Raw genomic sequence first — 13,159 nt, 5'->3', positions numbered from 1 at the left:
GAAAAGGAACATGAGGCAAAAGCAGACAGGATTAGCAATGACACTCTTACATTCTTTGGTTGCGTAGTTTCTTAAGAGGAGACACATCAGTTAGTTGTCTGGAAGTGCCAGCTCACAACCCATTCTCCTCCCTTCATGTGATGAATAGGGGAAATCTCACAAGAATTCCAAGTATTGTCAGTTGTGAATCCTGCATTTTCTTCATTGCACAGTTTCACTAAACACCACAGACGGAGCCTTTGAATTAAACAGGAAAGGCAGTTTTGTTTTTACTTTTGGTTAGAGTTTATGTTATTGTGCTATTGTTCAATCCACACTTTTACACTTTGAAACCAATGGCTCACTTTTAGTTGTAGCTTATATGTTCATTCTCATACAAACAGCTGTTGTCAGAGTATTACTTCAAAAACCAGTTGTTTCTAGTAAAATCAGATTATGTGGCTATGGGCTGCATTCGCTAGGTGTGTCCCCTGGTTGAGCTCAGTGACAGAGTTCATGCACTCAGGGACACAAAAGCCGGAATTTCCCAAAAATGACTTGGAAACACCCCTGCATTCTAATGTGTTTCACTTTCGTTAGAGTCCTGAGCTGAAGCCACAGATCCACAGATTGGAGGAGATAGGAATGTGTCTCCTCCTCCTCCTCCTCCTCCCTTTTAACATAGACTATCTCAGAGGAAACGGACCTGCTGTAGTTTTACTCTGACTTCAGACGGAGGTGGAGGGAGTTCCTGCGTTCAACGACTGTTTAACTCTCAGTTTAACACTTAGAAAACATGTTTTTCCTCCGCATCCTTTTGGGTATCTGCATTTTATACCATTTCCATGACCTCCATGTGTCCAGCTGTGGTGAGTTTTCTTCTAATTCAGTCATTTTAACTTTAATCCTCTCTGTGAATGAAGTAGCCAGAACTTGTATCACTCTTATTAGTGGTGCCTTGTGTAGCTTTAAGTTAAAATATGGTTGTATATTATCATACCCACTCACATTTCTAGTTTCCTTGTACTCTTCACTCACATTTTAACATAGCATTCCTTTTGTGGCAAGTTATTTGCATGGTTTTTTTTTTCATTTTTACAGTAGGTTAACTACACCATGCAGTTTGCCTAGTAGTTACACAGTTATCTTTATATATTCTAGTTTTGCATTTCATAAGTTTTGTAGACTAGATTAGATGCAAAAGCTTCTGTGACAGTATTCAACATACAGTACACAGACCACATTTACAGCTGAAGCTTTGATCGCCTTTAAAACTCCATGTCAGCATTTTTTAAGATAGTTTGCGTGCTTTTGATATGGCTCAAATTCTTTCTTAGAAAAATGTTTTATTTGTCTGAAAACATTCTGAGGTGCAGTCATTTAGTTGTTTTTAAAAAAAAAAAAAAAAAAAACAGCTTTATTTATCATTTTATAAACACATTTTACAATGAACCGAAATGCATTAATTACACTGTAAAAAAAGTTTTAAAAAAACCCATAATATTCCGGCAGCGGGGGTGCCAAAAAAATACTGCTAAATAATGGAAAATAACCATCTCATAAAAATGTGGTAATTTTCCATAATTAAAATACAGTTTTTTGCCCTAACTTTACATGAGATTTTGCATATTTTTTCACTTTTTAATGTTTAATAAAGAATATTTACATGCATTAAAACAATCAAATTACCTATAAATATATATATAAATAATTTTCAGTGAGACTAAGTTGTACAATCCACTGATAAAAACTGTATTTGGACAGTTTATAAGTGCTTATACATGTTACACATGCTTACACATTCACAAAAATACATTTATTCAACATTTTTGTTTTGAAACCTCCCGTAATTACACAAGATATTTGTCAAACAAACAAGTCTTGTTAAACTTACAGAACAAATACTTCTTTTATGGTGAACTGTCAGTAATTTTATCTCATTTTATTTTATGATTATTATTTTTTTACAGTATTAACTTTAAATTAACAGTTTAATCTCATAAATAGAAAAAAAATATTTGTGAAATTATGATACATTTGCAAATGTATTTTAACTGTATTTTTCTGTGAAGAAAGAAAAAAATTCTTTTAAAAAATGGAAATTTTATGGTTATTCACCGTTACAGTTTTTTCATGTTATTTTACATTTGACATGTAAAATCACAGTCTATTTTTGTAATTTTGTTGATATTTTCCTGTATCTTAAAAATACAGGAAAAATCTGTAAAATAAACAGTGAAAATTCCGTTAAATTACAGATTTTTTTTACAGTGTACACTATGTTATGATGGCCTCCCTACTGTTGCTTTAAATACATGTGATTATTGTGGTGACACACACTGATGTGAGGATGTAACCTGTATACCTCGAGGTCAGACGCGAGTTGCTTACTGTACGATACACTGCTTTTGTTTTATGATTAGGACTCTAAAAACCCTTTATTTACTTTTTCCACAACAAAAGTGTGTTTATGCGACATGTGAAGAATGTCTGAGCTTCCCTGCAAACATTAAATGTGCAGTGTGACGGTAAAGAGCTGTTTCGAGTCAATATTTCCAACTCTTCTGGCTCACGAAGGCCTCCCTGACCACTACAACTAGTTGTTATCTCCCAGTCCCACACCCCTCCCTCTTCCAGGAGGTACCCACATAAATACATAGACAAATCAAAATATTAACATTTCTGAGGACAAAGCATTCAAATGTAAAAGAATAGCTACAGTTATCCCGTAAACAAACATGTCTGCAGATCAGTTTCCTTGACAGTTATATCAGAATTATCCAAATCAGAATGATATGAAATTGCATAATAATCAAGACCAGAAAATCCAATAAATAAAAGTAATAATGATAATAATAATAATAATAAATTGATTAATAAAGAAAAAGAAAATAGAGAAAAAAGAAAACACGCATATGAAACAATTTAAATGAGAAGTTGTGTCAGTGGCTCAAACTGAAATTTGGTGTGCAGTCATTTAGTTTTAATGTATTTTATAAAAATGTTCCAGGTGTTTAGAGGTACAGTATGTCTTATAAACTTAATTTGGTCAAAGGACATTAAACATCACCTGATGATTGACAGCTATGGGACCAGTTTAGGAAGGAAGCAATGTATAATTACAGCTTATCAATTGGGGCTTTTATAAGTGATTTAAAACAACTAGCTGGTGCCTTTTAGAATTGAAGGTGGTCATCATACCTGTTCATATTAAATTCAGTGAGGGATGCTCAAATCCACTGGCTGATGATCAACATGGTCCATGTTGACTGACAACAGCGGACTTGTCATTATTTAGGTTATTATGATAGTATTTTATTGATCTGACCCACTTAAGATCATATTGTTGTGTATGTGGAACCTGAACTAAAATAATTTTGACATCCTTGACTGTTAATTTTTACATTTGATAAATTCATCCTGTGGGCTGGATTGGACCCTTCAGACGGTCAGTTTTTAGCCCATTGGCTGTATGTTTTTGTCACGGGGAATAAGGACCCACAAGCAGACTCCATGGTTTAACAGAAAAAGGCTCTTTATTGAGCTCCAAGGCAAAAACACAAACACAGGGAGTGTGGTGAGACACAGAAAGTCCAACAATGTAACTAAAACAAAGACGTTGCTAAGACAGGGGAGGTGTGCAGAGACACGCAAAATACAAACTATGAGACAAACAACTGTAGGGTATTGCAGGGGAATACCTGGCCAACCAGGAATAAGGCGAGGCACAGACGAAACATGTTAGTGAAGTCATTAAAACAACAAACTGACAAAGAGTGCAGGGGAGAGTGAACTTAAATAGTGTTGACTGAGGACAGATGTGTGATGCAGATGAGGGCACGAGAGTGGAGTGAAGAGAAAGGGGAATGAGTGGCTGTGACAGCTTTAACCCTCCTATCAGCCTCACATATTACTAACACATTTACCCTTGGGGTCAATCTGACCCAAAGAATATTTGCCTCCAGAAAATGACTGACATAAAATTGCTGACTAAGTTTTTGTGTCAGGCACTTTGTTTATTTGTTGAACACATAAATAACCCCCTGATAATGAAACCTATCAGCAAGTTGACCTGTCCTCTAGCGCCACCATCAGACCAAACTTTTAACACACCTGGTCTGAAGACAAGACTTTTCAAATACATACGCACAAAAATTTGAGACGTTGTGATTTTTTTTTAAAAAATTAGATTAGATTAGATTAGATTAGATTAGATTAGATTACATTGCATTACATTAGATTAAATTAGGTTAGATTAGATTAGATTAAATTAGATTAGATTGAATTAGGTTAGATTAGATAACATTAGATTAAATTAAATTAGATTAGATTACATTAGATTAAATTAGGTTAGATTAGATCAGATTAAATTACATTACATTAAATTAGGTTACATTAGATTCGATTATTAGGTTAGATTAGATTAGATTAAATTAGGTTAGATTTTATTATATTACATTCGATTAAATTAGGTTAGATTAGATTAGATTAAATTAGGTTAGATTAGATTACATTAGATTAAATTAGGTTAGATTAGATTACATTAGATTAAATTAGGTTAGATTAGATTAAATTAGATTAGGTTAGATTAGATTGATTAGATTAGATTAGATTAAATTAGGTTAGATTAGATTATATTACATTAGATTGAATTAGATTAGATTAGATTAGATTAGATTAGATTAGATTAGATTACATTAGATAGAACTGTATTGATCCCTTGGGCAGAGCCCTCATCTGTTATGTCCATTGTGGATGCTAGATTTATAACAGACAAACAAAATAACACAATAACACAAACAAAAAAAAAAAACACATTGAACTTCCTGTAAAGTGGTTTCATATGTAATGTGTGTCTTCCAGTCAACCCGGAGGACATCTGTGAAGATCCTCCTGTGTTCAGTCCATCCCACCTGGTGGTCAGGCACGGTGACCCGACCTCTGCCACATGCACTGTGTGTAAAGAACAGTGTCATAATAAGCTAATTGGTCTGGAAAAATCTCTGGGAAGTGAATCAACAAAGGGAACCACAATAACATGGAAGGTTGAAAAGCTGACTGAATGGGACACATCGGCTCTGTGCTTCTATAATTATAATAATAGTAAACAGTGTTGTACAGAGCTGCCTGTAACTGTATACCGTAAGTAACTGTGAAGTAAATCATTTCACTATTGATGATGAAAACATTTGAGTTTGAGTTAAAGCTCACACATATTCTGCTTGACTTCACAGATCCTCCAGTGCGGGTGTCTCTCAGATTTATGAATGGCTCTGGACCACTGATTGTGAATCATACGTACACTCTTCAGTGTACAGTTGAAGATGTTGCTCCTGTGAACAGCCTTATTGTGTCCTTCTACAAAGGAGACACACAACTGGCACAATCAAAGTTTCACAGCGAAGACAAGAAACCGATGACAAAGGCTGCTACCCATGACATCAACCCCAGCAGAGAAGATAATGGAGCCCAATACTGGTGTGAAGCCAGACTGGAACTGGGACCTGAAGGACCAGAGCATCCTCCAGTGGTGGAGTCAGAAAACATCACTTCTACTGTGCACTGTGAGTCTGATCATTACTCTACCGTTGTATACTTGACAAACATTTACAGGCGCTGTAGTTTATCTTGATTAATTTCATTGTAACAAAACCTGCATAGACTTTTGTAAGTTTCCTTTTTCAGTTATGGCTGCTACAACCATGCTGTTTACGTGACTGATGTCCATTTTTAGGTGTTGGTTTTTTTATGAACAGTATGTCTTCACTGGGTTTGAACTTGGCAAAAATATGAGTGATATGCCAAAAAAACAAAACATTATAAAAATGCAAATAACTTCCCTAACATCAATATTGATAACAATGCCAAATCATTGTTTCTCAGAAGTTTAAATCCTGATTTTTGTTTCTGAATCATACTTTAACGTAAAGTGCTGCACACTTTTAATACCCCTCGGCCAAATATAGTGTAAGATTCTGTTGAAAGTTACTGCCCTGTAATTTAGATTACATTGTTACTTATTATATACATATTTATATTTGAAAGTACTTAGATATTAGAACTGTACAAGGTACAAGGCCATTGGACTTTGAAAAAGTAGGTCAGGGTCACCTATTTCCAACAGGCTTCTGCTCCATGCCAAGATGCCTCCACAGTATAAATTTGGTGCAGATATGTCAATGCATTCTTCAGATAATGCAATTATGTTGTTGAATGGACAGACATGCAGACAGACAGACGACAAAACGATTACAATACCCCTTCAGTCAGAAGTTAGCCAATTGGGTAAAAACAGAAACCAGTAATTTTCATGGTCAGAACATGACATGCACACAAAATGTAGACATGGAATATTAAAAACAGTTTTTATGGAAGTGTTTCAGCTGACACTGTAACAAAAACACAACAAAAACATAAAAGAAAAAATCATCCTCATTTCATTGACTCATCGAACTGACAGCCATAAATACTCTTCAGAATTAACAAAGTATTGATTTTGGTTTCATCATAGATTTGGAATTTGCATAGTTAAAGGTCTGGACGTTCTGATTTCCTGAGACTGTTAAGTGCTGTATCTGAAGTCTTCCTTTTTTTTATGAAGGGGAATTGAAAGATATCTTCACAAATTCAGAGAAATTGGAGTTGTCTTTCACTTCCACCCTACAGTAGCTGACATTTTAATGACCATCCAGTAAATGATAGGTTTAAGAGGAAGGAGGATGAATGAAAAAGAAACTAAGGTTATGAAAAAAAGCAACAACAGAGGAAGTAAATGAGGATTAATTAGGTATATGAAGGTCCATACTGCAGAAGTACATAACATATCTGGACTTTTAAGGCAAGACAAAATGTTTCACATTCAAAGGCAGTTCAGTGTGCTTTATGTGAACAAAAGGAGCACATAGAGAAAAGAAAACAAAGTACAGAAACAAAGAAAACACAGTGGAAGGAAGTTATACACTGTAAACCCAGAATTTGTATTTACTAAAATGCTTTGATTACAATGCACTTAAATGATTTAAGTTTTATGATGTTACTATAAAATGTTAAGTATATTTTACTAATTTGTAGACATAGTTGAAAGTACGAAAAAGTTGAAGTTGAATGGAATTAAATCACTAAGTTTTAGTCATGACCACACCTTTTTATCTTTGTATTGCATTGTGGGTATTGGGCATGTTGTTGAAAATGTGTTATTTTTATGGGCAGGGGTTCAGCAGGGTTGTGGTGTTAGTGTTAATTTGGATTTAATGTGTGTATGGCAGTGTTTATTGGCCTTTTTGTGTTTGTTTTTGTATTTTTGTAGAGCTGCACCATGAGTCAGAGCCTTAGGAAGAACAATGGCTTTCCTGTTCATCTCTGACTATTACTGTGAAAGAGAACTCTTAATATCTTGTCAAATCAGGGGAACTCCTTATTCTGACAATGACTTACATTCATGTGACAGTATGTAATCTTGGACAGTTGTGCAACCATGTTAGTCTAGAATAAGATCTTAATTTTGATTAACTTAAAAAAAAAGTTGTTTAATCAATGATATATTAATCTGGCTGCGATTGAGAAAATTAGTCAGTGTAACCTAAAATGCTGAGTTGAATGGCTGGATAGTGGGGTTGGTTTTACAACAGATTTAAAATACAAATAACTTGTCTTTTAGTGTTTTCTACTTAATAGTTTAAGTTCAATACTTTTAGCATTAAAGTTGAACCTACTTAAAACAACTGTTTAGTCTATCATTACTCAAATCATTTAAGTGCAGTCACTTGCCTCAAATTTTTTGAGTAAACTCTACTTATCCGGGCTTACAGTGTATGAAATACATAAATACTACTCATTGGGCTTTATTTACCTCAACTGCAGAGGATAACACGCCTTTATTTGATGATGACTTGTATTAATGCCAGGTTTTTACATTGAACAAAAATATAAATGCACGACTTTTGTTTTTGCTCCCATTTTTCATGAGCTGAACTGAAAGATCTAAAACTTTTTCTGTGTACACAAAAGGCCTTTTTCTCTCAAATATTGTTCATAAATTTGTCTAAATCTGTGTTAGTGAGCACTTCTCCTTTGTCCTTTGCTGAGATAATCCATCCACTTCACAAGTGTGGCATATCAAGATGCTAATTAGACAGCAGGATTATTGCACAGGTGTGACTTAGGCTGGCCACAATAAAAGGCCACTCTAAAATGTGCATTTTTACTGTATTGGGTGGTCCAGGGGGGTCAGAAAACCAGTCAGTATTTGGTGTGACCACCATTTTCCTCGCACAGTCTTCTTCATGAATTCTCTGAAACAGCTTTGGAGATGGCTTATGGCAGAGAAATGAACATTCAATTCACAGGCAAAAGCTCTGGTGGAGGTTCCTGAAGTCAGCATGCCAATTGCATATTCCCTCAAAACTTGTGACATCTGTGGTATTGTGCTGTGTGATAAAACTGCACATTTTAGAGTGGCTTTTTATTGTGGCCAGCCTAAGGCACACCTGTGCAAAATCCTGCTGTCTAATCAGCATCTTGATATGCCACACCTGTGAGGTGGATGGATTATCTCAGCAAAGAAGAAGTGTTCACTAACACAAATTTAGACAGATTTGTGAACAATATTTGAGAGAAATAAACCTTGTGTACACAGAAAAAGTTTTAGATCTTTGAGTTCAGCTCATGACAAATGAGAGCAAAAACAAAAGTCGTGCATTTATATTTTTGTTCAGTATAGATAGAAATAATAATTTGACTGAGCTTTTATTTTGTTAATTGTGTCCTCCTGTGGTGCTTGTAAGTTTGTAGATAGGACAATTTGGTAGAAAAAAAAAAAAATACACATGCCTGCAGTGTCTGAGATCACAACACTACATAATGCACTGCTGAGTGCATTAAATTAAACTAGTGGCAGCACATATGTGATGTACACTAGAAATCTATCCAGTTTATTTTTACTTAATCTGTAATTGAAAACTGTTTTTTTGTTTTGTTTGTGTTGACCTTGACAATGACTATTATTAAAGACCTGGCTTGTAATAGACTGTAGGTTTTTATTTGAGGAAATAATTGTCACTCATGAAGCCACTGCTACCCATAATCTTTTCTTTCCATTTTACCTGAATTATTTCAATATACTGAAAAGATTATGGGTTCAAAATTATTTAACCCATAAAGACCCAAATATCCATCAGTGACCAAAACCATCTACTGATCTAAAATTATTAATAACTTTAAAGACACTAATGCTATCAATATGTAGAAATAATTGGTGTAAAATACAGTTTGTCATCTTTTCATGGTCATCAGATATGACCCATTTGGACGTTCAGAGGCTCTGTAGTGAATGTGGAAACACCGTCATCTTCTACAACTTCAACACCAGTAAAACCCATAGAGTTTTAATAAAGGACAGTGGATGGACACACTTGGTTTGTGTTCAGTTAATGAAAGATTTGACTAAACAAGTCACTTTTCGTCTTATGTTTTGTCTGTTTTTTGATATAATCCTCAAATGTAATCTCATCATGATGATTAAAGTACATGATCAGTAAATTAAATACAGGAAAATACTTGATTTTCACTGAAAAAACACAAAATATAGAGGATAATATTATGATAAATGGTGATAAATCACTTAAAAAAGGTTAAATAAAGAAAAAAAAAAAAGACAAAAAAAAAAAAAAAAGATTTGGGAACTGCCACAAAAGTAGCACTGGGTTAAATATTTTATATAATGGATGCATATGTTCTTCAGGTCTTTAAATGTATTGATAGGATTAGTGGATCAGAAGGTATTAAACATTTAAATCAGTAGATGCTTTTGGTCACCCGACGCAAATTAGGTCCTAGAGCAGGGGTGTCAAACTCATTTTAGTTCAGGGGCCACATTCAGTCCAATATAGTTTCAAGTGGGTTGGACCAGTAAAATAATTGAAAAAACTAAAATTAAATCATGATAATGTTAACATCTACAAAAATCTTAAAAACATGAACAACTGGAAACATCTTAAGAAAAACAAGTGGAATTTTAACAATATTATACCTCAGATTATTAGTTTATCCTTTTTTCATGTGCATTACAACTGACATTACAATTACAAATGCACAAAACATTTAATAACAGGCAGAATATTGGTACCACTGCATTCACTTATCTTAAGACATTTTGGGTTATTCACATTTTTTGTAAAATAGCAGTTTATTAATATAAACATTTTCATGTAATTTTACTTTTTTATGCTAAAACAAAGAGACATTTTGCTGTTTTCATTATTTATATGTTTAATATGATAGTATTTTACTGGTTCTGACCCACTTGATATGTAATTGGTCTGTATGTGGAATCTGAATTAAAATCAAATCCACAAAACATTAAATAACAGGGAGAATATTATTAAAATTCCACATACTTCTCTTAAGACATTTCAGATTTTCACATTTTTTGTAAAAGGCTAGTCTGTAAATGTAAACATTTTTGTGTAATTGTACTTTTTCTTTTACACTAAAACAAAGAGACAAATTTACAGTTTTCATTATTTATAGGTTATTATGATAGTATTTTACTGGTCTGACCTACTTTAGACTGAAATGACTTAAAATTATTGGTAACACTTTACTTGAAGGTCTAGTTTATAATGCATTAAGCGCACATTCATAAGAAATTATAATGCATTTATAATGCATTATAAAAGTCATTACAACAGTTTATGATCATGTACAACAACTTATACCAAGGTTAATAAAGTATTATACGTGTAGGTATAATGTATAATAAATTCTGCTTTCATAATGTTTTATACATCCATACCAAAGTGACAACAGTGTTTGAAGGAAGAATCTCAACTTCTGGGTTACAGAACACATTCTAACCATCATAACTCTAGATAGTTATAAAGACACAGAGAACTGCTCTGACAAGTAGTTTCTGAAACTGAATAATGCCTTATAAACATCAATAATAAGTTACAGGAGGACTTTAAGAGCTTTTCGTAAAGTGACAACACTGTATAAAGTTATTAGCAATTGTATGATATTATAGCACAAGTATGAGGACGTATGAGCAGTATGTGCTGGCTCTAAGTAAAGTGTAAGTCAAAAATTATACATTCAAGTGTTCTTAATAACTCTTTATTCTGGAAAAACAAAATCCCTAAAATAGATGGGTATACGGACCAGAGACAAAACCTAACAAAAGTCCCCTACCTAAAGAAATAAATTCCTTCATACTGCTTTAGTATGGATGTATAAAACATTATGAAAGCAGAATTGATAATACATTATGCCTACACTTATAGTACTATATTAACCTTGGTATAAGTTGTTGTACATTATCATAAACTGTTGTAATGACTTTTATAATGAATTACAAATGCATTATAATGTCTTATGAATGTGCGTTTAATGCATTATAAACTAGACCTTCAAGTAAAGTGTTACCAAATTATTTTAACATCCTTGATTGTTAATTTCTTCAGTGTAATTTTTTGCAATTTTTCACAAATTCACCCCAGGGGCTGGATTGGACCCTTTGGTGGGCCTGATTTGGCCCCCGGGCCGCATGTTTGACACCTGTGTCCTACAGGGTTAACTCTATCTTATCTTAACTAAATGATCCATTCACATACATTTATAGTTTCCATTGTGCGGCAGTGACACGTGTTTCTTTTCACAGATATGCCTTATCAAGACAGGTCGTCACATTCAGATCCAGTCATCGTCACCAATGGATACCCTTTCCATCTGAACTGCTCAGCTAAGGGGAACCCCAGCCCCACATATGACTGGACATTCCCATCATCAGTCTCTCATGTCTCCAACAGCAGCAATTTTACCGTCAACTCTGCTACTTTTGCGCATGGAGGCCAATACATCTGCACCGTCTTTAATGACTTAGGAGTTCTCCATGTGGAGTTCAACGTGCAGGTTCAAGGTGAGTTTAATGTTTTGTCATTTGACCCATGATGGTAATGACTGTGAACTGAGTCGGTGAAAATAACCACAGTGTTGCTCTCAGTGCTGCTTTCTCACAGTGGTTCTGAAGTGTTAATATTCTCTCTTCCTTTTTTTCTTCTCTCATGTCCCTCATCCATCTGTGCAGTTGACTACATACCCATTATTATTGGTGTGGTGGTAGCAGTCATCGTTCTCATAGCCTTAATCTTCATCATTTGGTTCATCCAGTACTACAAACACAACAAGACAGGGCACTACAAGGTGATGGGTGTCATCCCTTTTCGCTCACGACATTGTGAAGTGCCTTTAAAGGCGTAGGCTGGATAATCACAACAAGGACATGGATCAGTTGATGAGCTGCAGCGATTCACAGGAGCTGCAGTTTCTGTAAAGCACGGACTGATTTAGCCAACCCCCAGATGACAGAGACATCACCCAAAGTCACTCAGGCTGAAGCTCTGAGCCGAACACTTTCATGCTGTACATACATTCAGGCTGGAGCTGGAAGAAGGACATGGTATCTCAGGAACGCTTTGATGGAATTTCTTTACCTGGACTTTATTTGGATGAACTGAATAGATTTTGTTGGTCAAAGGTCAAGGTTACTGTAACATATGAATAATTCAGACAACGTTTCACATAAATGTGCAACAGGATAGTATGAGGAAGTCACACAGTATAAGCAAAGACAGGAAACTTCTGTGTTTTTTTTTTTGATAACAGCTCCCAGACAAACATGGGGGAGGTGTAGCTTCAATGACAGCATGGAACAAATGGTTAGGTTTGACTTTCATCAGTAAAGGTTGTGTGAAAAGGATACATTTATGTCAAAAAGAAAGAAAATGTTTTGTATAAAAATTTTGCAAAAAAGTGTAAAAATTATAATGAAGACATTAACTCTCAAGGATGTCAAAATCATCTTAGTTTAGGGGTCACATTCGGCTCAATTTGATCTCCAGTGGGCCAAACCAGTAAAATAATAGTATAATAACCTATAAATAATGACAACTCCAAATTCCAACCTCTAAAATTTTAACAGTTATGCCTGTTACTAAATTTTTTGTACTCTTGTAGACTGACTGAGATTAGTAATGTACATGTATGAATGATAAGTGGAGACAATATATTGTTAAAATTGCACTTTTTTTTCATGTTTGTTCAGGTTATTCAAAGTTTTTTTTGAGAGGTTAGTTTGTAAAAGTGCACATTTTCATTTCATTTTACTTTTTTGTTTTGCACTAAA

General features: G+C 34.3%; 1 protein-coding gene across 2 annotated transcripts; it reads left to right on the top strand.

Annotated features, from left to right (window-relative positions):
- Nucleotides 1-699: 699 nt before the first annotated feature.
- On the top strand, nucleotides 700-12,780 carry LOC115429510 (vascular cell adhesion protein 1-like). Of its 2 annotated transcripts, XM_030149040.1 has the most exons (6): nucleotides 700-848; nucleotides 2,914-2,915; nucleotides 4,854-5,121; nucleotides 5,214-5,543; nucleotides 11,636-11,893; nucleotides 12,062-12,780. In XM_030149040.1, the coding sequence occupies exons 1-6, from the start codon at nucleotides 776-778 to the stop codon at nucleotides 12,232-12,234; spliced, it is 1,104 nt and encodes a 367-aa protein (XP_030004900.1). In that variant the 5' UTR covers nucleotides 700-775; the 3' UTR covers nucleotides 12,235-12,780. The 2 variants fall into 2 exon arrangements, with proteins under 2 accessions (XP_030004900.1, XP_030004892.1); XM_030149032.1 differs by lacking the exon at nucleotides 2,914-2,915 and having other exon boundaries at nucleotides 4,843-5,121.
- Nucleotides 12,781-13,159: the final 379 nt, after the last annotated feature.

This window comes from Sphaeramia orbicularis, chromosome 1, assembly GCF_902148855.1.
Source record: "Sphaeramia orbicularis chromosome 1, fSphaOr1.1, whole genome shotgun sequence".
Classification (NCBI taxonomy): Eukaryota; Metazoa; Chordata; class Actinopteri; order Kurtiformes; family Apogonidae; genus Sphaeramia; species Sphaeramia orbicularis.
Note: the sequence above shows the minus strand (reverse complement) of the source record. Positions and strands in the feature narration are given on the sequence as shown.

Bases quoted from the DNA above. Each gene is read 5' to 3' on its own strand.
- LOC115429510 (XM_030149032.1), top strand. From the start codon at position 776: ATGTTTTTCCTCCGCATCCTTTTGGGTATCTGCATTTTATACCATTTC. The intron at 849-4,842 runs GTGAGTTTTCTT...TGTGTCTTCCAG, and splicing joins CCTCCATGTGTCCAGCTGTG to TCAACCCGGAGGACATCTGT. The intron at 11,894-12,061 runs GTGAGTTTAATG...CCATCTGTGCAG, and splicing joins GTTCAACGTGCAGGTTCAAG to TTGACTACATACCCATTATT.